The sequence below is a fragment of the Alosa sapidissima genome, chromosome 18 (genome assembly GCF_018492685.1).
Source record: "Alosa sapidissima isolate fAloSap1 chromosome 18, fAloSap1.pri, whole genome shotgun sequence".
Lineage (NCBI taxonomy): Eukaryota > Metazoa > Chordata > Actinopteri > Clupeiformes > Clupeidae > Alosa > Alosa sapidissima.
The window spans coordinates 12,113,329-12,138,328 of NC_055974.1; the positions used below are offsets into that span (position 1 = coordinate 12,113,329).

At 46.5% G+C, this 25,000-nt stretch overlaps 1 protein-coding gene across 13 annotated transcripts in view; it reads left to right on the forward strand.

The window, feature by feature from the left end:
* dysf (dysferlin, limb girdle muscular dystrophy 2B (autosomal recessive)) overlaps positions 1 to 25,000 on the forward strand; it is a 74,026-nt gene that overhangs the window by 35,017 nt on the left and 14,009 nt on the right. For 5 of the 13 annotated variants that reach the window (XM_042069388.1, XM_042069390.1, XM_042069392.1 and 2 more), the window contains 11 exons: positions 651 to 680; positions 1,689 to 1,724; positions 2,016 to 2,057; positions 3,866 to 3,967; positions 8,063 to 8,224; positions 8,943 to 9,108; positions 9,486 to 9,559; positions 16,251 to 16,310; positions 22,366 to 22,377; positions 22,622 to 22,720; positions 24,802 to 24,930. In XM_042069388.1, the coding sequence (XP_041925322.1) occupies positions 651 to 680; positions 1,689 to 1,724; positions 2,016 to 2,057; positions 3,866 to 3,967; positions 8,063 to 8,224; positions 8,943 to 9,108; positions 9,486 to 9,559; positions 16,251 to 16,310; positions 22,366 to 22,377; positions 22,622 to 22,720; positions 24,802 to 24,930 (912 nt within the window). The remainder of the gene's footprint in view (positions 1 to 650; positions 681 to 1,688; positions 1,725 to 2,015; positions 2,058 to 3,865; positions 3,968 to 8,062; positions 8,225 to 8,942; positions 9,109 to 9,485; positions 9,560 to 16,250; positions 16,311 to 22,365; positions 22,378 to 22,621; positions 22,721 to 24,801; positions 24,931 to 25,000) is intronic. The other 8 variants (XM_042069391.1, XM_042069398.1, XM_042069397.1 and 5 more) reach the window with 3 other exon arrangements.

Here is a 25,000-nt window from a genome sequence, read left to right on the forward strand (position 1 = left end):
TGAGTCATCTCCATCACGTCCACTGTCAGCGGCTACCATCTACATGTTCCCATCCGAGTGATAAACACTGGTCACATTTGGGCTCTTTTGAGTTTTGTATTAGAAAAGGATGTTTAGATGCCACCCATGCTGACGTCGTATTGTGTTTAGGAGGAGCTCATTCACCTGTGACATTGGCACAAGCCGCCACTCTGCTGGTGCTCGTCCTCTGCTTATTAATCAGTGTGGGAACTATGCCATTTAGCTGCCTTTAGGGATGGGGAGGCATGTGTAATGCGGTTGTGATGTTTATAAGTTGTGGGATTTGAAAATGTGTGTGTGTGTGTGTGCGTGTGTGTGCGTGCACATGTGCGCGCATGTGTGAGTGTATGTGAGTGTGTGTGTGTGTGTATGTGTATGTGTGTGTATGTATGTGACTGTGTGAGTGAGTGCGCATTTGTGTGTGTGTGTGTGTGTGAGTGTGTGTGTGAAGGGTGTCTTGCTCCTCTGGGGTTTTTGGGCCTCCCTCTGATGATGGTGTGTTCATATGTGAAAGAGGCAGCGTTCCCAGCAGTCACTGCCTAATTTAATAACATCCTATGAAGTCATCGCCTTCATTTGAGACTCATTAACATTGTGGTCTCATGCTCTTTCTTCCTCTCTTTTCATAGGCCTCAATTCATCACATCCCTGGTCAGGAGGTTAGTCTTGATTTTTGTTTAGGTGTACCTTCTTTCCACGTTCTTTCTTTCTTTTTTATTTTGTTATTCTTCCTTCCTCCCTCTGTTCTTTCTTTCTTTCTTTCTTTCTTTCCTTCACTCTTTCTTTCTTTCTCTCTATCACTTTCTTTTTTTTCTTTCTTTCTCTCATTCTCTTTTTCTTTCTTTCTCTTTCTCTCACTCTCTCTTTCTTTCTTTTTCTCTTGTACACACACACACACACACACACACACACACACACACACACACACACACACACACACACACACCTACTCATCAACAGACACAAAAGCACACACACCTTTACCTAACCATTTTTTCCTCCTCTCCATACACAGACCTATACTCTTCTCCCAGTCTAGCATGACCCTGTAATTGGTTTGAATTGAACTCCCGAAAAGAGTAGTTTAAATACCGCCGGTGTACCCCGATCAGGCCCTGCTGCTGAGAGCTAGTGGGGAGTGAGCAGAGCCGCTGTGCTGGGGTCAGTTGGCGAGACTGGCCCTGCGCGTCGTGTTGTGCGCCCCACGGGCCGACCCCCGGCTGACTTGCTGGCTGATTGGGGATGCCAGCGACCCCGCCCTGCCCAGACCTGCCCAGCTGGCTTGGGTTAAAGCAGAATAATCACGGGGAAATCCAATTACAGTGCATGCGTACAGGCTGGCCAGGCCACCCACGCAAAACTCACACACACACACATGTAGGGAGGCTGTGTGATGCGCACACACACACACACGCACACATGTAGGGAGGCCGTATGACACACACTCACACACACACACACAAACACACACACACATGTAGGGAGGCCGTAAGATACACACACACACACACACACACACACACACACAAACTCTCTCTCTTTCAGACACACATACACACACCACTTCTGTCAGTTCAGCTCACTCTCTTTCTCTGATTGTCTCTCTTGTAACTCACACCAAAGCCTCATATGAAACAGAGTTAATGTCTTTTGTGCTTCTCCAATAGGGTGACATAATGCCTCCTGCTCATATCATGGACGAGGTGAGAGTTTGCATATCTTACTGTTTTACTTTCTGATGTACATTCAGTGCGTGGGCTCTCGACCATTATCGTGTATTGTGATTATATTTTCCATTTTTTTGCTCGGAAGTTTAAGTTCAGGCAAGATTGTCATATTGTGGTGATTTATTGATATGTAACAGGCTCTGTCCCTGTTTTTTTCCCATTCCCTGTACTCTCTCTCTCTCTCTCTCTCTCTCTCTCTGTCTCTCTGTCTCTCTCCACTCTCTTTTTCTCCCACTCCTTTCCCATTTTGATTCTGGCCTCTCCTAGCTTATTCTCCCAGGATTCCTCTCTGAAAACCAGCAGCAATGGGTACAAGCCTAAAGCCTAACCGTGCCATTTGCACTTGAGCCACACTCTCACACCCACACAAGCCCACACAAGCACACACACAGACCCATGCACAACCTATGAAACGTTGACACTGACTGATAGGTAATCCAGCAATACATCTGGACACCACCAAAGCAATTGAAACCTAAAATGTTGCAGAGAGCAATGGCTCACATAGCAGCTGGAGCTGGTTAGCAATCCTCCCAGTGATCGTAGTGAAACATAAGACTGTGCACATAGCAGCAAGGTGGCCATGTTTATCTGAATCAACATCTTCCAATACTGTGCGAATGCTGCGTACATCTTCTGACAGTGTACAGCAGCATGTCTTACACTTTGGATGAGTTACAGTATGACAGAATTTTTTTTAAAACAAATGCATAATAATAATAAATATGTATACATTCAACTCAAGGGTTAGAGTAAAACACAATAGACCTAGACCTCTTAGAGAAGAGCTTCCCTGAACAAAAGCATCCAGGAGCTTGAGTAAGTTTGTAAGGTTGAGTAAGACTAACCTGCCTCGCTAAAGCACAATAAATGGTGCAGCTTTAGAGACTGCAGATAGTGGGACTGAATCCCTAACGACTTTCATCCCTTTTTAATGAACTCAAACACGATGCTAGGAAAATGTTCGGGGCGAAGGGCTTACGGAGGAGGTGTCCCGGAAAACTCTGACGCTGTGTGAGCCAAGACCGTAGTCTGCCCTGTTTCCCATTTGTGAGGATCCACTTTGCAAAAAAAAAAAAATGGCGTACAGAAACAAACCCGTAGTTAATTAATGGAATAAATACATTAGAAACAGATCATGGCAAGACCGTGCATCCACATACTGTACACACACACACACACACACACACACACACACACACACACACACACACACACACGTACATGTGCATAACACACTCATACAAGTATGTTTTTATGTAATGCGCTGTAATTTTGTAAAAGAAGGCTTTGTTGGAGAGTGCTGTGGTCATCATCTTGCAATCAGGCTGTGTACATGTTCCTCCTGTTTTTCCTCTCACTACCCTCTACTGGCTTTACTCCATCTCATATTAACATGACATAGGCCACAGCATTATACTGCTACATACTTAATTGCATGGACTCCCGAAATGACAAGTTTTTCTTCTTGCCTTGATATGGTGTCTTACCAGGTCATTAACTTGCTAATTTCGAGACGTGGTGCGTGGTGACATGGTGTTTGCGACTAAATCGTCCATGTCGAGTCTGCTGTATCTCAAAGGCAGCAATGGTGCCTGTGTTTTGACTTGTGCTAATGAATACATTGAACAAAAAGTCTTGTTTAACTGCATGCGTTTTTTCGAAGACACACCTCAGAGTTTGTGTCTCTCACTAATTAATGTCAGACGTTACGTACACACACATCCATTGATCCATATCACAGTAGGCCCACTGCGTCACCGTATGTCAAGAGTCATCGTTTATAATCAAGCCATATTTCCTCCTAAATTATGAGTTTTAGACTAATATTCCTCTGGGAAAATTAGTCATTATCTTTACTAATGGAAATCATCTCATCTCAGTTTTACAACCATGAACGAGCCACATATTTCAGTGTAATAAATATTCGCAGAGATGCAAGACATTAGCCATGATTAACAGTCATAGAGGGGGCCACTTTAAGCTAACATGAATGCTCTGCTTTTGTGTGTAGCTTGTGTTGAAGAGCTAACTTATGCATCTAAGCCGTTTGTCATACATCGATGACGTTCCGTTATAGAATTTGTGTCTCATTTTTATGTCTCCTCCATGTCTAGCCAGAGGAGTCTGACCTGCCCTACCCACCCCCTCAGAGAGAGCCCAATGTGTTCATGGTTCCACAGGGCATCCGGCCGGTTCTCCAGCGCACTGCAATAGAGGTAACAATCCAGCTGAGTTTGTGTATACAGACAATGCCTCAAGGTAGTGCTTTTACAATACTGCATTTATATATTTATTTATAAATATCTGTATAATAAGACTAGACAGAACTGTAGATGCATTACAGCCCCTGATTAACCCCCGTCATAGTTCCTGAAAGATAAATGTTCAAATTCTTTTTCATTAACAAAAATCCCTTCATGGCTTTATGTGGATCTCGACCCACTCTGCCTGATCTCCGATGTGGGGAGCTAACTGCTCCCGCCCCAAACAACAGAGGTGGAAAGTAACGAAATACATTTACTCACGTTACTGTATTGAGTAGTTTTTCTGTGTATTTTGTATTTTTTAAGTAGTTTATAAAATCGGTATTTTAAATTTTACTTGATTACATTTTGAGTGAAGTATTGTACTTCGCTACATCAAAAATCCCATCCGTTACTTGAGTAAAAAAAAAAGACTAACGAAAACGGAAAGGGAGAGAAAAAAATCGCGCCCTAAACCACTAGCCTAGTGATAATGATCAGCATGTAGCCTACAACAGGACATGAATCAAGCTGGCGCCATGCAGTCTTTCTGAAAGTGATGGAGACTGGATCATGAAATGAATCAGATTAGCCTAACCTATGAAAGTGTATTTTCCGTTATTCCAATCGGTTGTCTCAGTTCGTTTTAGCACTAATGATTGTGGAGATATTTAAGCAAACACCATGGGATTTCGTGTTTTGACGTTTGTGCTCACCTTTCTTTGGAAAGAAGTTTATTAGCAGTTGTTTCCCCTCATTTTGATGTCTCTCTTTTTCCTGTTTGGGCCTTTGTTTTTAGTAACCTGACTTGGCTTTCTTGGAGAAAGACATTGCACCAGCAGCAAAACATAGCGGTCCACTACTAGCGATGCTCAACTAAATAAACAAAAGATAGACTACCTTATGAATCATGCAGGCGGACTAAACCATTTAGCTCTTTAGCAAGGGAGAGTGAGGGTGACCTTACACAGTTTTCACTATGTTTTGTATACAAAATCCAGTCAGACTTTAAATTTCGTCTGACATTCATTTTGACATTTAATTTGGAAGTTAAAATATTCAGGTAAAATAAATATATGGTGGAAATAAGTATTGAACGCTTATTTTCTTTTCAGTAATTAGCCTAAACTTCCAGCGAGCCTATTCGAAAATGTCACCACACATTATATTAACACACATATAAAAAATCCAAACATAAGAGTTTTGTGGATTAAAGTGGAATGACACAGGAAAAAAGTATTGAACGTGCCTACTGAAATTTCTTCAATACTTTGTGGAAAAGCCTTTGTTTGTAAAGACAGCTTCAAGACATTTCCTGTATGACAAAACTTATTGGTCGCAGTATCAGGTCTGATTTTGGCCCATTGTTCTAAACAGATTCCAGGGGTCCCTCTTGTGAATCCTGATCTTTAGTTACTTCCAGAACTATTTAATTGAATTGGCTGCCTTCAAGTCTTTCTGGAGCTTTCTCCGAGTGGTCCTTGGCTCTTGGAATTGACTATCCTTCTGACTCCCTGGTCAGAAATATTACGAGGAGAACCTGTGCATGGCCGGTTGATGATGCAGTGATGTTTCTTCCACTTGCAGATACTGGCTCCCATGCTGCTTCCTGGAAGATTCGGATGTTTTGAAATGCATCTGTAACCAGTTTCATTGATATGTTTTGCAACAATAAGGTTGCAAAGGTCTTGGGAGAGCTTTTTGCTTTTATCCATCATGAAATGTTTCTTGTGTGACACCTTGGTAATGAAAAACCTTTTTATAGCCCATCAATATGTAGGCTACTAACCAAGCTTATAATAATTTGCACAGATAGAAAGGATAACTACTCTCTATACAGATTCCAGCTCGTTCCTTCCCTTTCCTTGCCTTAGTGCTTTTTCTTAGCGTGTTTAATACTTTTCCTCTGTGTTATTCCACTTCATTACATGACTCTACTTATGGAGTTGTTTGGATTTTTTATGTGTGGATTACCTGAGTTATTACTAATGCCTGGTGAAAATGTTGTGCCCCCTGTATTCCACTTTTCACGGGCCCTCTCCTCCATTGGGGCCCTATACTTCCCACTTTCTCGCCCAGTACGACGCCCTTTAATCTGCTGAACCTTCTGCTCATTTCCAAATATAAAAAAAAACTCTGCAACTCAATATTGGCCTGCCTGTGAGGGGCTTTTCAGTTGTGCTGGATTACTGTTCACTACAAAGCGACCCAAGGATGAGTGCAACTAACTTTGAAAATCAACTACTGCTCAAACTTAAAGGAGAACTCTGGTGATTTTTCACATAGATCTCCATTTCTCAACGTCCTTTTCAGGCAAGTACCTCCACTCGGCGGCCATATTGCAACACTTTTTGGGCACTTATCGTGCATCTATTTCAGCAGAAATGCGTGTGCGTAAGGCTTCACGACACCAATCTTGCTCCAGCAGCGAGATCACAACAGATGATTGGCACGATGTCTTCACAGCACACCACATGATTGGCTCAATGTACTGTATTTTACAACACACCACATGATTGGCTCAATGTATTCACATGTCGACGTTTTGCCGCGGAAGGGTTGTGATATGTGTAGACATATGATGTGTAGACAACTGCCATATTGGCGTTACAAACTAACCCGATGCATTACTACGGAGGATTTTTTGAGTGCTGTATTTCCTCATTAGAAAGTCTTTGGTAAAACTGGTTGTTCTGGTACCCCCCCCCCCAAAAAAGTAACTAAGTTACTTAAAGTACATTTTAAATGAACTACTTTTTACTTTTACTTGAGTACATTTTCAGATCGGTATTTTAACTTGTACTTGAGTAATATTTCATCAAGGTATTGGTACTTTTGATAAAATTCAGTTAATGCGAGTATGGATCGTCTCAAAGTTTGGGACAACCAAACAGCAGTGTAAGCAAAGCAAATCCTAATTGTTACCATAGCTGTCTTTTCTCTAGGCCTGGGCCTATCGGAAATCGCGACATAAGCACGTTGGTTTCTTTTTTCTTTTCTTTCTTGTTCGCGTGTTGGGTAGTGAAGCTATAATGCATTTAAAGCAGTACATCATGTGAGCCAGAGCCGATATGGCCAGAACTGCTGCTCTGTAAAGGTATTTCTGTCCCACCCAAATTTGCTCAACTACTTGCGTAGCCTATTCATCACAGACATCACATGTATCACACGAAAGAGCTTTTTCTCAGCCTTTAAACGATGTTAGTGGTTAGTTGTTGTGGTAAACGGTTCGCGAGAAAAGTAACTTTAATTTAATCATATTTTTTTGCGCCCATCTCCCTACCCATTCATCTTGGTGGAATACTTCGCGAACTTTCCCTCAACATATGACAAACCATATATCAGAATAAACAGCAGACCTTACCGAACATAAAGGTGCAAAGCATTCCCCTGCACAGTTAGCCATTCCAGAGTAATCCGGTTTTAAATTTGCAGCAATGTCTTTATGTCTCCAACTTTGCGGTTCCTAATGTGTCTGAATTGTTCAATAAGTCTACATGATTTTATGATTTTTTAACAGGCCAAATACAAAATAAATGTTTCAAATATCGCCTAGATAAGCATTACAATCAGAGGATATACATATAGGGCAGACAGACGCTCATGAGTTCATGCTTTGTCCCGCCGTTCCGCCTCGGTCTATGTGAAAGGGACAGTCGTTCCGCGATTCTGGTACATAAAATCGTGGCGATTTTGCCAGTGTGAAAGGGCCTATAGTTACCAAATGGTTAACAATGTTATGCTAATGTAAGATAGCTAACTCTGACACGCTATCAACAGTGATTGGCTAGCCAGTTCACTGCCCATCTAAACCAGAAATACTTAGCCATGGTGTTAACTGATTATTTTGGTCATGATATGTTTTGTAACACATTAAAACGTCAATTAGACATGTTAAAAAGTAGATTTTTACCAGAGTGGTTCTTTAATAATATTTCATGCTTTTGTAAGAAAAGTCTTCTGAACATTGTAAAGCCGTCAAGGCTTTTTCTTCCCAGATGTTAATATGGTAACATCTCATTCAACGCGTTGAGATTTTTTCCCCCCCATTGACCTTTGACCCCATAGATCTTGGCATGGGGATTGCGTAACCTGAAGAGTTTTCAGATGGCCAGCGTGACCTCCCCGAGTCTGCAGGTGGAGTGCGGTGGCCGCGTGGTGCAGTCCTGTGTCATCCGCAACACCAAGAAGAACCCCAACTTCGATGTCAACACGCTCTTCATCGATGTGGTGAGAGAGAGAGAGAGAGAGAGAGAGATAGAGAGAGAAAGAGAAAGAGAGCAACACATAAGGATGATTTTCAGCTTGTCAGATACCCTCCAGATCAGGTCACTTTATCTGTGGCCTAAGGCCAGGCGGATGACTTCATTGTTTGTATTGGATAATGTGAAAGGCGTAACTGCATGACCGACTGTTCATAGGTGAGGTTCTACTGTGCTGGGAGCGTTGGAGTGTAATAGTTTTGGAGGGGCTGATCACTGTCAGTCTCCACTGCTCCCCCAGTGAAGGGCTCAAAGTAGGTCTGGTTTTGTTTACACTAACTGGGCTGACTGACTCCTAGAGATCTCAGCCATTTTGTGGAAAGAATTCTGGTGGGTTGGAAACTCCGAGAGGCACTGTCAGTGGAATCATACTCCATATGAGATGGCTGTTGACATGCCCTTTAGTCTGCTTTGGTCCAAAGCCATGTTGTTAGTGCACAGAGCCCTTCTCTCGTATCTAATGACTTCTGAAACGTTGAAATCAGTGCAGCCACGCTTCAAGGACTGCTGTTCCACCAGTGTCATGACTGACGAAAAGTGCCTAATTATTTGCATAAAAATGTCTTCCTCATGCTGTATCTGCTGCTTTGATTTCTCCACCCTTTCTGCCGAACTCCAACACCCTCATCCCCCTCATAACTCCCATGATCCTCTTTGTCTCACTCCCTTTGTTGTCTCCCTTCCAGCGGCTGCCACAAGAGGAGCTGTACATGCCGCCTTTGGTCATCAAAGTGATCGACAACAGGCAGTTTGGCAGGAAGCCGGTGGTGGGCCAGTGCACCATCCGCTACCTGGAGGAGTTCCGCTGCCAGGAAGAGGACCTGGAGAGAGACCCCACAGAGGATGACATAGGTGAGGAAGAGGAGGAGGAGGTGGAAAACTGGGAAAGGAGCGATGGTGGGGGTTAAAGATGGATGAGAAGAAGCTAGACGAATAAGCAAATAAGCTAAAAGCAAAGAATATCCTGGGTTTGGTGGTTTGCTAAGGATTGAGAGAAGAGATGGTGTGAGAGAAAAGCACAACAAACACATACAGTACACATCCATTCTCTTCATCACACGTCTCCTTTCAAGAGAGTTCCATTATCAACATCATAATTGGCCCCACAAGACTTCCTTTTTAACATTCCATATGTTATCTTAATGCAGAGGAAGTAGATTGGGGCCCAAATAGAACGTTCAAGCATTGTTTTTGTTTACCTTGTTGAAAGAGTCTATTTTCACCAACAGGAGCGATGGCACCAACCCCCCGGGATGACATCCTGATTGACATTGACGACAAAGAGCCACTCATACCTGGACAGGTAAGACCACTGATATCATCTCTCTACCCGCGAGGCCTAGCCTTTGGCTAACGAATGGTCTCTGTGAAGTCATGGCTCTTGGCTGTTCCGCAGCGGCTCCAGGTCATGTTATGAAGGTTTCTCCAGGTTTTCCTTGGACTGGTGAAGTGTGTGAGGTATGGTTTTGGGTGTTTGCTTGCCCTTGACGCTTGCCCTCGTTATAGACCACATAACACAACTCGCCACACACTCTTCCAGGGGTAGTTCCCCCCCCCCTTGTCTTTAACAACGGAACCAATGGCTCATTCCCGCTGTCGGCACGGTGACCGCACCCAGCCAATAAAAAGGAATGTGTTCCTGATGGCCGGCCAATCCTGAGCTCTGGCACTGATATCGTGCCATGACAGGGCGACACCGCTGATCTGGGACAGAGAGCAAGTGTTTCCATAATAAGTGCTAAAGGGAGACCCTGTGTGGAGACACCACTTGGGCAAACCCTCAGAAACAAGCTGGCACTGTTTGGTGCGTATACCAGACTATCGCTTGCATGAGGATGAGGCCGGTGGTGGTTGAGGATGGATTTTGTTGTTTGGGTGTTTGTTTCTAGGGGAATGATAATGTCATTTGCCATACACACACTTGCTAATGCGGTATAGAGTTATGAGGTGTGTGCTATGTGGCTAATCGGCTGGAAGCATGTGCAATGTGTATGTGACATCCTATCCATCTATATCAAATAACAAATTGAGAAATTGATTAAAACCGCAATCACCAAACTTAGAGTACTCAAAGGAAAACAACAAGGCATTGGTGAATGAGCGACTATACCCGTGAAACTGAAATATAATTGATAGTGAGGCCCTTTGAACTGCAGCCGAACTGTACTGCCGCAGCCAGTCCATCTGCCGAGCTCCTGTCACTAGGGAGCTCTCACTCCACTCCCTCAGATGGAGCAACACAAAAGCCGGTCCCCCTCTTGGAGAGCGATGAGAGAGGTGCCGCCTCATCAGCGAAGGTCACAGCCTCAGTGTGTTAATACCACTGATGTAAGCTAACTGTTTAAATGCTCAACGGGGCCGCATGACGACGCGATTGATCCAGGGAACGTGCTGGAATTTTGTTTGGTGCTGGAGGCTTAATTGTTGGCCTGAGCTGGCTGAGACAGTGACCAGCTCTGACTGTGTCGTCTGAAGACGAACCAGATGCTTCAAGAGGCGCCTGCGAGAGCTCATCAAATCCTTGTCATGACTACAACTTCGAAAAATACATTAGAAATAAATATAAAACAATAAAAAATTAGAGGGGAAGGATTATGAAAATTAGAAAATTGCTTCCATGTCCTGGCTGTAACCTTTTCAGCTTTTATTGAATCGCACAGAGCTGAGAAAAAAGATGCAAGAAATTAAGAATTAAAAGTGAAAAAACAAACAAGGCACAGTATATCCCCTGTAGTTTCCATGGCTGCATTTGAGAGTCAGGATGGGTGAGTTTTATTTACACGGTTGACCTTCCACTTTGAATGCCCGCTGGGGGAGCGGGACATTCTCCCATTTCACACAAAGTGGAAAGATGCTCTTGCCCTTTCAGACAATTATTTTATTTTCTTCAAAGGCCCACACCCAGCTCTCGTTGAAGCGCATTTAAGAAGTCCCCTCCTCTCTCTCTCTCTCGGTGCCATGTTTTCCATTAGTACAATCTGGGAGAGCAGCGTGTAACTTACATCCTCAGGAGCGAATGACGCACAGCCCCCACAAGCCTGCTGCCATCATCCCTTCATTCTGCGAAACACAAATCTACATGAGATTTACATGGCATTAATTGACCAGAGGTGCTCCGTAAATAGGATCACGGAGAGGTTACTCGATCAATGATGACTGAAGACATTTGCTTTGTACCGCCTGGTCGAGGCTATGCTCAATTCGGTCTGCATTAGTCTTGCTTTGGCATAGTATTCGAGCTGTCACTGGTTGCACCAGTTGCGGTTTGACAGAATTCGGCTGACGTTAAGAAAGCAGGGCAGAAGCAGACCAAGCCAACGCTCATGTTAAATATGCAGTAAATACCCCCTCCCTCAAATCCTTCTCCTGATTTCAGATGTCTCGCGACCACAACACAATGGGCTTTATTTAGAAGTGCAGTGTTTGCGATGAGAAAACATTTTTGTCTCATTTGTTCTCTGGCATCACTTGTCAGACTCATCAAATGCATCATTCGAGCCTGCATAAATAAAGGGGGACCACAACCGCAGACATCCATGTGAAAATGCGCCTCATGACCAGGGCCTTGTCCAGTGGACACTCGCAGAGAGAGAGAGAGAGAGAGAGAGAGAGAGAGAGAGAGAGAGAGAGGGAGGGAGAGAGAGGGAGAGGGAGGGAGGGAGGGAGAGAGAGAGAAAGAGAATAGAACAAATGAGACTAGTTTTTGTGTGGTCATGCTTATTGTGTGTTTAGGTATGGCTTTCCTGTGTTAATGCTGTTGTTTTGTTGTGGCTGCGGTGCGGTGTGGTGTGGTGTGGTGTTGTAGCCTCGTCCTTCTTCCCGTCGGTGTCCTCGGCTCCATTTCGCTCTCTTCTCGGGCAGCGTTCCTTGCTGAGGTTCACACGGAGAGCTACTCCTCTCGCACTCGGCTTGCCTTGGCTGGGATTCCCATTTCAGGGGTCTCCTCTCCCCTCCAATGGAGAGATCAAATAGACACAGGAATTCCTTGCCTGGGCGGCCCTCCCACTCCGCCTTGGTGTTCCTGAGGGATCCTGCCCTCACAGGAAACCCATGCTCGCTAGGAAAGCCAGAGAGGAGAATGTGATCGGGCCCCGGTCAGCTACTGTTTGGCCTGGCTAGAGGAGAGACAAGGAAAAGAAAAGGGAGATGACTAGGAGTCAGAAAAAGGAAAAGAAACGAGCTTTTGGAATGATGGAAGATGTCGGGTTAGAACCGGCAGAGAAATACGTCTGAATGTTCTAGAACCAAAAGCACCTCATAGCTTCATTTACAAGTCATCTGGCATTTTTATATCAAAGGGAGGCCTTGGTGGCCCTCAGATTCTGATGTGACATAAACATATATGTCTCTGTGTACGTATCCATTGCAGTTGCCTCTCTAAAAAGAGCCTTTGATGGGCAAGTTTTCCCTCTGTGTATGAAGCACTGGCTACAGCACTCCCACAAGACTGGAGTCTGTACGAATGATGGCCATCTGTGTGTGTGAGAGGGACTGCACTGGCCTTTGATGGTGATAGAACACACTCACACACACACACACACACACACACACACACACACACACACAGACACACACACAGGGAGAGAGAGAGAGAGAATTCTTCAAACAATCTAAAATTATTTCCACATCTATAAATTCCTTGTGTTTTGTGTTTTGGAGCAAGAGAGGAGGCAGAGGGATCTAAACTAAACTCTTGGGTACATTAAGTGAAATCGAACCCACATAAACTCCCTAAAGACCCCCACTTTGTTCCCGGGGGAACCCAAAACTATGTGTTTGTATTCCTGAGAGCAGAGGGGAAAATATGCTCTCGTAAGGAGGAACATGTTTGTCACCTCAAATGGGCTGCGATAAAGCCAAATACAACAGCGTGTGTGTCGAGTGGAGAAAGCGAACACGGCTCCGGTGGGTTTCTGGATTAGTCACGGTCTTGAGTGGGTTAAACGCCCTCAGAAAGAGAGACAGAGAGAGAGAGAGAGAGAGGGATGGAGGGAGGGAGGACGTGATCAGATGGAGACGGAGCACCAACGCGCTGCATATTACCGGAGTGTGGCCCCTCTGATGTGCAGCCGAAAGGTTTGATTTGCCTTTCATCCTCCTCTTGCCTTACCTACGCTGCCTGGCCCCCGAGGGTGAGTTATGGAGGGCTGTGATGATGACAAGCGTCACACACACGCACGCACGCACGCACGCACGCACGCATGCACGCACACACGCACACACACACACACACACACACACACACACACACACACACACACACGCATGCACACGTACAGAAATATATTGTAATGCACTGTACATTCACATGTTTCGAGTGGACAACAGCATAGCAAGGGGGCCTGGTCTTAATTAGCTGTTCTGGCGAGTGCCTGTGTGTTTTTGCTGCTCTGTTGTTGTATATATAATGCCCTGGCACTAAGCTGTGGAGGCACTGCAAGGGTTCAGGCCTCCCTCTGATGTGGTGAGGCGTTGCGGGCAACTGCGCACCCCCCCCCCACCCCCCACCCCCCTACCCGGCGCATCCCCTTCGCGCGACCCCTCCTACTCACCACAGGCGCCACAAGAACCTCATCTACCCTCCCCTCCTGCAAACCACCCCTATCCACCCCTCAACCCCCGCCCCCCCCCTGCCCCCACCCCCACCCGAAACTTCTCCCCCTCCAGGGGTCGAGGAGGCACTCGGCAAGAGGCCTCAGCGCTGGTGTCCTGACTGCGTAAAAACGGCTGGGACGCAGGCCGCGTTGGAAGGAGCAGAAGGACACATGGTTTCCACAAACAAACAAACGGAGCGATGAAGAAACTGTGTTTGGAGTTGGTGTGCTGTGTCACCAACACAATGTAGCTTTTTTGGAGTCTGAGACTTTCAACTTCTCTAAACACTGTATACTTTTCGAGCTCTTGGTGGTCGGTGATGAATTCAGTGTCATTATGCTAATGTATACTGTCGGTGCCTATAAAAGGGCATGATATCAGGGGTCTTGTGCATTATTTAGACAGCTGTTCCTGATCTTATTGATTAACCCCTTCAATTTGATTGTGTCTGTCTATCACAGAGGTCAACTTTAACCATTTTTGTATTATGCATACAACTGTTTGCTTGTTTTTGTCGTATGGTGCATGTTTTTTAAGGCTTTATGACCTTTTCCCCCTAAACCCAAATGAAAATGAGATCAAGGAGTGTGGTCTGATTTAACAGGGCTGGTTTTTAATCAGACATCTGTCAGACCCTGGGGATCTGTGCTATTGAGCTAGAATAAATCCTTTTGTCTGCGGAGCTTCATGTCCCTGAACTCTATGTGCCAGACGAGGGATGCGTTGTCTTGGCTGGGGTGGGTGTGCCACTTGCTCCAAGCGCCTCTGCCAGGCAGATGAACGGGTGAGGCTGGCGCCTTTGTCTGACTGAGTTGGCTGGCGGCCTGTGTTTTGGCCGCTGTTTGTTAGAAACCAGAAGGGGCCACGCCTGCGCTGAGTGGGGCATTGGGGTGGCACCCCTCGCTATGAGCTCATCCTACCAACCACCCCCCACCCACCCTGACATCACATGCCCCCTCCAGAGAGGCCAAAAGCACTAAGAGGCTGACCTTGATGAATGATGTCAAGCCCATTCAGATGTCTCCAGCAAAAGTAATTGGAGTGGAGAGGACATCAGCAGTGTCCCTGGCTCACACCCCCCCCCCCCCCCCCCCTCCCCACACACACACTCACACACACTCACACACACCCTCTTCCTCTTCCAGTGAATCTTTTATGATGCTGTGTTTTGAGGTGAAATACGGTCAAATGGAAGAGTGTTGGTTAGAGACAATTACTGAGATGCTTTATGAGAGTATTGTTTCATTATTGCAAAGCTTGAACTGTACAATGGACTCCCGTCAGGATTGCTGCAGCTCATTGTCTTGTTATTGCTGAAGAATTACATGCGTTCCTCCAGGGATTTCTTGAAAGGGATTTGATTTTTTTATTTGTATTTTTTGTCATGTGTTTTGTTGTTTATTTAAGCTTTTTATTTAAGTACCGTAAATTTTCGCCCCATTTATTTTACCACTGGTTTGACACTTTTACACCGTGTGACTCACAAAAGTAACAATGATTTGATTTAGTGTTCGGAGGCAAACTAGTTCAATGCAGACAGCGTGTGTATTTTGTCTGTCACCAATTAGTGTGTTCCCATCCTGCATCAACATGGAGAGGAAAGGGCTAAATACCGTCACATGTCTCTTTGAGGCTTCAGGGCAGTGTGGCTAAAGATGTTTAGGGACAAACCCTTTAAAGCCCTGCGGAACAAAACACACACTGAACTCTAAGCTGACAATTGACCTCATGGTGACTCGTTGACTATTCATCTATCTATCTATCTATCTATCTATCTATCTATCTATCTATCTATCAAGGCCAAACCATTAAGATACTTGACCGCTTTCATAGTACTGTACCTCTTGTTATTTTGAGTGGTCATGAGTTGAAATCCACTTCTTACATGTATCTGACCAGGAATGATTCATCATGGCTTTTGGTCTGGTGACCTGAAAGGGCCTGATATTCCAGAAAAGAGTTGCCCTCTGAGGAGATCGAGACTCAAAAAGGATCTCTGAGAAGCCTTATGGTGGAGACTGCTTGTTGGCTGTCGTTTCAGCTCCAGGAGGAATTCCCTCGTTCCCCGAGAGCCTTTGAGAATATGATATCTAATGTGAATGCTATGTCTGATTAGTGCAACTGCCACGTACAGAAGGGGTGTTTATTTACTGAAAGTGTACTGGAAGCAAACCATTTTTCTGTATGCCATGTTTGATTTTCATGCTCCAAACGAATGTCTTTTTTATTCTGTGTTTACTTAATGTATATTTACATTTTTTCTTATGAGCTATATGCCATCTTTAAACACTCTTCAACTTCAAAGCCCATGAAACATTCATAACAATGGTTTGCTCCCAGTTGCTATGGAGTTCTCCAACGCTAACCTTCTTAACCACAGTCATGCTTCTGATTTCTAGCTAGCAGATGGAACCAGTTCTGCCATTATTAACATCTCTTCCTCTCGGTCCAGTCTACATGTACGTATGAAGGGGACCAGATCATACTCACTTCTCACCCATCCATCTATCCCTCTTCTTGTTCTTCTACATGTTTACCAATACAGTATATGACATGATTACTGTTCTAATGTGTACAAGTTTTTTTTATAAAGAAACTCTTTGTTTCTTTGTTTCTTTGTTTCTAATGCCTGTGCTTGTATTCTAATGAAGGCTGTGTACACTACATGCATGAGTGTGCTACTCTGTGACACCACCATCTAGGTCTTCTCGCACTCTTTTCTCTCTCACACGAATGCACACACACACACACACACACACACACACACACACACACACACTGAAGCTACTCTGACACCATTTAGGTCTCTCTCTCTCTCTCTTTCACACACACACACACACACACACACACTGAAGTCATGGATGGCTCGCTGGCCTGTCTGTCTGTCGGCCTGCCTGCTGTCACGGTAAACATCATTCTTACAGTTGTGGCTATGGTGGCCAGGGCTGACGCACAGTCTGCGGGATCCGTTCAAAACTACCGCAAGGAGCTTCAAACCCCCACAGATGCACAGCAAAAAAAAAAAAAAAAGCCCACAAGTCAGATGGATTAATGGAAAAGGCTGGGGAGCGGGTAACGCACACTAACACCCACCCACTCTTTGGCCGTGTCCCCGAGCCGGGGTCAAACGTCGAGGACCCGGAGGCTGTGTGTCCTAGGCCTAATCACGTTAGAGCATTCCCATTAGATGGGCTGATAAGAGATCCGATTCCTTACAGACACATGAAGAGACAGAGGAGACGTGTTAAGAAAGAGCTTTAGCTTCAGGGCCTGCATGCACTGTGTATATATATATATGAGAGAGAGAGAGAGAGAGAGAGAGAGAGAGAGGGGGGGGAGAGAGAGAGAGAGAGAGAGGGAAAGAGAGAGAGAGTCAGAGGGAGAGAGAGAGAGAGTCAGAGGGAGAGAGAGAGAGAGCATGGCTCCTGAGTCTGTTCCACTGGCTGGCTGTGGTAAGCCAAAGGGATTGGGGTACTTAGGGACCGGAGTTTACACTAAACGCTCTCTGGAGTGCACTCAGCAATGTCTGCCCGAGCCAGTGGGAGGCCTTTCAAGCAGCCCTCCCAACACACCCCACAGCTAGAGCTCAGGTTCCCTTACAAAGGTGAAAAAACACACACACACATACACACACACACACACACAATCACAACCACCCCCCATACCGCACTCTGAGCTCACAGGAGCTGGAGCGTCGAGCGACCCCCCCCACCCCCCCTCCCTCCTCCCGCTGCTCTCTCTCTGACCTACTGTACCTGACAGCTCCAGCCCCCCCCCCCCCCACACACACACACACCACACACACATGAATTAGGTGAGGTTTCACATCCAACGGTGAAGCTCATTTGCTTTCTTATTTGTTTCCAAGTCTTTAAAGCCCTCTTTTGTTACGCTTCAAATTGGTTGCAGAGTGTGGCCTCACCAGGCAGATGGAATGGTGGGATATATGCTGTTTTGTATTAAGGCGCACAAAGCATAATTGAGTTAAACATTGTGCTGCTTTTTTTTTTTATTTTATCTTTTTTTTTTTAGAAAAGGTCATTGGAATTTCTATTGAAATGTGTGTGTGTGTATGTGTGTGTGCCCGCGAGCCTGTGTGCCCATACACTGTGTATCTGAATTTTATGTGTGTGCATGTGTGTGTGTGTGAGTGAGTGTCTGAATGCAGCTTCATAATAATGACACAGACAGAAAAAGACGTAAATGGCCTCCACTCTGTGTGGCTGACGGGCCAGACTCTTTGGAAAGGTCCAGTTCTGAGGGGTCGTGTCATGTGATGCCGTTTCCATGGCGGCGGTGCTCGGAGAGCGCGGCGTGTTTGGCCTGTGCCTCCCGCTCTGTCAGTGCTAAGCAGCGCCTTTGATACACGCATGTTTATAGCGCACTCCAAATGGACTCCTGACTGCCTGCGCAGGCCAAGTCGTGGAGGTTTCTCTTTCTGCAAACAAAGATATTTATTTTATTAGAAAATATTCAAACCAGATGATCAAAAACCCAAATTTCTCTCTGGACAGAGCCAAAGTAAATAGGGCTGTTAAAAGATTCCCTGCGCATATCCCCACAAAAGCCAGACGTCAAGAATGGAGAGGAGGGGGGGGGGGGGGGGGGGGGGGGGGAGGGAGGGAGAGCGAGCGAGCGAGAGTGAGTGAGGGACGAAAAAAAGGAACATGCTTTTAATCAGTTTTATTAAATTTTCGAGATGCAGACTTTACAAGAGCCAGGGGACACCCTCCGGTCCCACCACCTCCAGAGACAGAGAGGAGAGAGGCTGAAGAAAGGATGAGGAGAGGAGACCCTGAGAAGGAGAAGAAAAGGACTTGGAGGGTGAACAAAGAAGAGGGAGAGAAGATTGCACTGCCATGCATGCCACCAGATAGTTATGCCTCTGGTGTGTGCAGTGGAGGGTGGCCAGCAGGTTGGCTCCAGCAAGGACTCTTTTTGGGTAGAATGACCGTGCACAACAGAGGAAAGACAGACCCCTCTCTCTCTCTTTCTTTCTCTTCCTCTCTTTCTCTCTTTCTTTCTATCTTTCTCTCTCTCTCTCTTCCTCTCCCTCTCTCTTTATTTCTCTCTCTTTCTCTCTCTCTCTAGCTCTTGGTCCCACTCTCTCTTTCACACGCACACACCCGTTTCACTCTTTCACATGCAGGCACGCACCACACACACACACACACACACACACACACACACACACACACACACACACACACACACACACACACACACACACACACACACACACATCCTCACATATCTTATGCACGTGCAACTGGATTTCTCAGCCTAGTAAAAAATGCAGTCAAGCAACCCCCCCGGTCCAGTCCAGTCCAGGAGGCCTGTGTGCTATGTGCTGCTGCCGTGGTGACCCCACACACCCTGCTCCAGACATTCCAGGGGCACAGATGAGTTTTCCATTTTTCTGTTTCGTAAATGGCATCCAAGACTCTGAGGGTAGCGCAGACAAGGCAGCCAGGGAGAAGAGAAGCCTCCAAGCTTGTGGTCTGTCATTGGTAGGTGGCTGCCTGACCGCTCGCCTCTTAAGTTACTGTGCTGAAAATCCTGTCAGTCCAGGTTCTCGGGGATAATGCACTGCAGTGCCTCTGGACAGTGTTATGGATCCACCTCGATTTAATAGGAACCCTTTTTTTTTTGCCCCATCGTCTGTGATTTGTCTGGTTTTTCACGTCTCGCGACAGTCGCATGGAGAAGTCCACTGCCAGTGGATGTGTGTTTGCGTGTGCGTCTGCATTGATCTCCACGGCAGTGACCAGGGCCATAACCACCAGGCTTATGTTGTCAGCTACACACGAATGCACATTTGATGAATGCTGTTTAGTGCCCAGTGCCCTTCTTTGCTGTAAGATGTTATTTCAATTAGCACTTGTTTTATACCCGCCACAGTGACCCATGACAATGAACTGCCTTAACCTCAAACACACACACACACACACACACACACACAGAGAGAGAGAGAGAGTGAGAGCATGTCCTCAGAAACTGGCAAACAACTGCAGCACCACCAAATAGTTTACCACATCCACTGAGCGCTTTTTAAATCCCTCACTCATTAAGAGAAGAAGGTACATAATAATAAAGGGATAAACAGCAAGAGAGAGTGAGAGAGAGAGAGAGGGGTGGGGTAGAAATGTCCTGCATGAGATTCGATGTGCTTCAGAATTCCAAGAGCTTTTCCAAGGCCTCGTGTCACAGATTCCTGAGGTCGTTTTGAAAATTGTTTGTTTATGTTCCTCAAATGACCTGCCACTCAAGGCAGCCTGGGGAATGTTACGACGTTTTTTAAAAATACATTTACTGTAAAAACGCCTTTTTTAAGTTGAAGGGCAGCTAAGAGCTCAGCTGTGCCAGATAGCTTTAATCTGATTTATTACTTAACTGAAGAAAAAAAAGACATTTACGAAAGAATGAGCACTCTGCCTTCATTTCTCTGCATTTCTGCAAAACCGTCCTCTATACTGTATCCCTCCTCATGTCATACGGGGCTCTGCAGTCTGTAGCTAATGCTGGGAATAGCCCATAGTAACCTTTCCAGCAAATGGCCTCTGCCAGGCTGGTTTCGGATGAATGACTTTTTGGAACGGTCGGTGGTCTGACTTTCCGACCACCCTGTCCCAAACCAGGCAGTGTGCCCTCCTTTATGCCCACTTTCGCCTTTCCCTTGGCTGGCATCAACACCCAGGCTGGCAGCCCGCTCTGGTGTAGTCTATTCTTCCAGTTTTGACACACTTACACTGTTAACGATTGGCCCTGGTGAGATACTGGACACACACCCTGATCGTGGTAGGATACTGACTGTCTGTAGCCATACCCACATGTGGCAGTGAGGCCTGCGTTTCTCACGCACACACACACACACACACACACACACACGCACACACTCACTCTTCCTGGCCTCATTGGTTGAGCCTGTGGAGCACCACCACAAATCTCGGTTTCATCACATCGGGACGTCAGAGAGCCCACATGTACGTACTCAAACACACTCACACGGATTTTCTTCGTTTATCTGTCTGACAGAGGTATGGCACGACAGACAGCACAAAGAGACACACACGCACACACACACACGCAAGTATGGTTTAACTCATAGATGGAACATGGAAACATGGCAATCACCTCATTCTGTCTCCCTCAGTCACAGACACACACACAAACACACACACACTCCACGCACATGGAAAAGTGTGGGCAAGGGGCCCCCAGACTGCCGCCCCCATTGTGATGGCCCCTGCGCGGCTTTGCCCTGATGAGCGCTGAGAGACAGCCGGTTCCAGAGCCAGAGCCTCGGCATAAGGGCCACATTCAGTAGCGGTTTCCCTGCCACACGCCCCACCAATCCCACCTAATTCACCCTGAAGGCAGCTTCACGGTAGACTGCAAATCCCCCACCACATGCCCCTGCCATCTTCACAGGGCCGTGCCACCGTGGCGTGGGCATTGCGTCGACTGGCACGGGAACCACCCCCCCCATCACCACCGCCCCCGCCATCCCCTTCCTTTGGCTGCTAGGTCATTCATCCATCTTGTTCTCTTGCGCCATTCCCCTGTCTCCCATCAATCTCCTCCTCCTGCATTTCTTGGAGGAGATTCCCAGAGCAATGGGACTTGCTCACTCCGTTCTCTCGCTCTCTCCTTCTCTCGTTTTCTCACCCCCCCCCCCACCGTTGCCCTCCCCTTGTTCCCTTTTATTTTCGGGCCGCCGTCGCCCGATTGCTTCTGCCACCCTGTCCAGATTCCTCCCGCTCTTTGGCGCGCTGATTAGTGGTGGGCACCGCTCCATTCCTTGGCACCACAGTGGCGCGTGGACCACTTAAACACAACACCAGCGAGGCACCACAAACTCACGGCCGAAACACGTGCCACGCTGCCATACACCACAACCGCCGCCGGAGAGGGGAAAAAAAACATGGAACAAGAAGAGAAATTCCACTATTCTTCGGACTGACTGTGTTTTTCCTTTTGCGCGCTTGTTGCATTTAAAGACCAGTTAAAAGAATGCAGAGGCCTGTCCCTCTTTGTGGGGATAAGTGGAGGTCCTGGAAACTTTGTGTGTGTGTGTGTGTGTGTGTGTGTGTGTGGGTGTGGGTGGTTGGAGAGAGTGTGTTAGACCCGAGAGATGAGAGGTCACTTATGCAATGCATACCCAAACACACACACACACAGTACTGCTCTTTTTCATCCTCATACACACACATGCCATTATATCTTTGTCTGATACACCATTTTTTTTTTTTTTCCATTTTTTGGTCATCAGAAAAGATAGAAGTGCTAGAAGTCACTGAACTTGAGACTTGAGACCCATGTGGCCTTTATTAGATGACCGATTGAATATGACCTACAAGATGGTGTCACAGTCGTGTTGGTGATGATGCATGTTTCACTTTTCATTTCCCTTTTCATGTCACTCCTCCTGACTCTTCTGAAATCACTAATTCCTAAATGCTAATACTCCTCTGTTGTTTGTTTCTCAACTCACTTCTGCTGGTCATACTGTAGATGATACAGTGGGTAAGTCGGCTCCAGCGTCACACCCAAGTCACACTGCTGCAGATCATTTGTCGCTCTCCCTGGGGTGCAGTCACTGCTCTCTGCACTTGTCCTGCTTCAAAGCCACTTGTTGATTCAAATCCAGCGTTGATTTGTTGCAGCACATCACCTACTTGGTGAGATTAGCGTATAACTATAACTGTCTTTGTGGTGTATTTGTTTACGATCTTTTCCCCCTCCCTCCTCTCGTAATTTCTTACTGAAGGAGGATGAGTTCATGGACTGGTGGAGCAAGTTCTACGCCTCGACGGGAGAGAGGAACAAGTGTGGGACCTACCTGGAGAAAGGCCTCGACACACTGCAGGTAAATCCAGACACTATGCAGTGCTACACAGTCCTACACTTCTGCTGTAATATCAGTGTATCAGTGTAACAATTTATATTTTCCCAGTGACACCAATGTCCCAGTCATATCAAAAATCAATAATAATGGGGGGCGATGTGGCGCAGCAGGCTACAGCGCCCATACCATGTACGGGTCCGAGTGCCCACAGGAACCCAGATTTGAATCGGCCATTTCCCGATCCCACCCCATCTCTCTCTCTCCCACTCACCTCCTCTCACTCTTCACTGTCCTGTCCAAATAAAGGCAAAAAGGCCCAAAAATATACAATATACAATAAAAATAATAATATAAAAATAAATAATATATACAATAAAAAGAAATCAATATAGATGCAGGTTAGAGGGTGCTATCTGTTTTAATGATGCATTTTGTGTTATGCTTCAGGTACTTTATGTGAAATAGAGGTTTAACTATCAGTACAGTCAGGCAAGGGTACCATTGGGTGAATTATCCCTACTATTATGGTTGAATGTTTTTCAAGTGGTTTATGAATCGTAGAACATAAAAATGGCATCAGCGGGATGTTAAAATGGATCCAGACACGCTCCCCGGCTCCTCAACACAGCCCTGGTTAGTCATACCACACACACACACACACACACACACACACACACACACACACACACACAAGAGCGCTTTGTTGCTATAGCATGAGCACGCGTGCAGGGCAAGGCGTCTCTGCAGACAAAGGTCTCCCAGTCTCTCTCTCTCTCAGCAGCAGCAGCAGCAGCGCCTGTCTGAGCGCACGTGCCTGTTTCAATGCGTGCACTTCACCCCTGACACGTCCACTCCGGGCTTCCCACGGGCTAGTCTGTCAGAACACAGCGCCTCGCCGCCGCTGCCGCCCCGCTGCCAGCGTCCAAGCTTTCCGATGAATTCATGTCGGGAATGTCGCAGGGGATAGCCGTGCGTGGACTGGGGCATTCTGTGCTGACGTCATGGTCCCAAACTTACCCCCCCCCACTAAACCCCCCTACCCTCACTGCCCCAAAAACTCCCCACCACCCACTCACCCCCCCCCCCCCCCCCCTCCTCCACCCTGTAGCCTGCCTCGCCTCTCTCTGATCTCTCCTGTCAGAGGCTTGCTTGCCTCATGAGCCACTCTTTCCAACCTTTCCCAAAGCCCGAGAACTTTCTGACTGTTATCCAACAAGAGTCCGTTTCTCAGGGCGACCTCGTCTCGGGGCTGGAAACTGGAGAGGATGGTGGGGAGGGGAGGAGGAGGTGTGGGGGGGTGGGGGAAGGGAGGGGGGGGGGTTGGTTGTTGTAGGCGGTGGGATTTTTAGTTTGATGGCTGCCGGTTGCTATGGTAACATGAGTTGTCAGTCTCCCAGGAGGGGTGACACAGACACCCCTGCAGCCAGAACTGCTGAGATCAGCATTTGAGTTTTTAGCGATAGCTCCACTAGCAAAGAGAGAAGGGGGGGGGGGGGGGAGTGTAATGTCTGCGGTAGGGGGGGGAGGCTGGGCAGGGGCGCTCTTGTGCTTGTGGGCTTTTGGGGGCTCTGCGTCGTTTGTCTCATGGACCCTTTGAAAATAACAAGGCCGGGTGTTTATTGGGATTGGTTCATACCATCGGCGTGGTGGTGGCGTCCCCCGTGGTTCCGAGCCATTCCATTCACTCCACCAATCCTGTGGCGTTGGCCTACACCACGCTGCCATCATAAATTTTCACCCTAGTTATTTTTCCTGTAACGACGCAACTCTAAACTTTACTTATTGAATTTCGAAATGCCTTGGTTACTGAGAAGGTCATTCTCTGTTAATGTTTATATATAGAAGAAGCCAAATAGCAACCCCAGAATGGTTGGGATCCAGGACTGGTAAAGCTCAGTCCTTTGGCCTTTGTGACAATGGACTTGTTGTACTCCATAGTATGGAGCTGCACTGGAATAATAATTTCACCATCAGCTGAGTCTGCTTCTGGGCAGTAGAAAATGAAGTGAAATAATAACTCTGGTAAGACACACACAAATACCCACCACACACACACACACACACACACACACACACGGTGCTAATCCTTTGCCTCTTCTCAGATCTATGACAGAGAGCTGGAGAGAGTGGATGGTTTCGAGAAGCTGGCAGACTTCTGCCAGACCTTCAAGCTGTATCGTGGTCGAACTCAGGACGAGAGCGAGGATCCATCTGTTGTGGGAGAATTTAAAGTGAGTTTCGCCTGTCACTCTATTCTGTGTCATGACAAGAAATAAACTGCACTAGATACTAAAAAAGCCT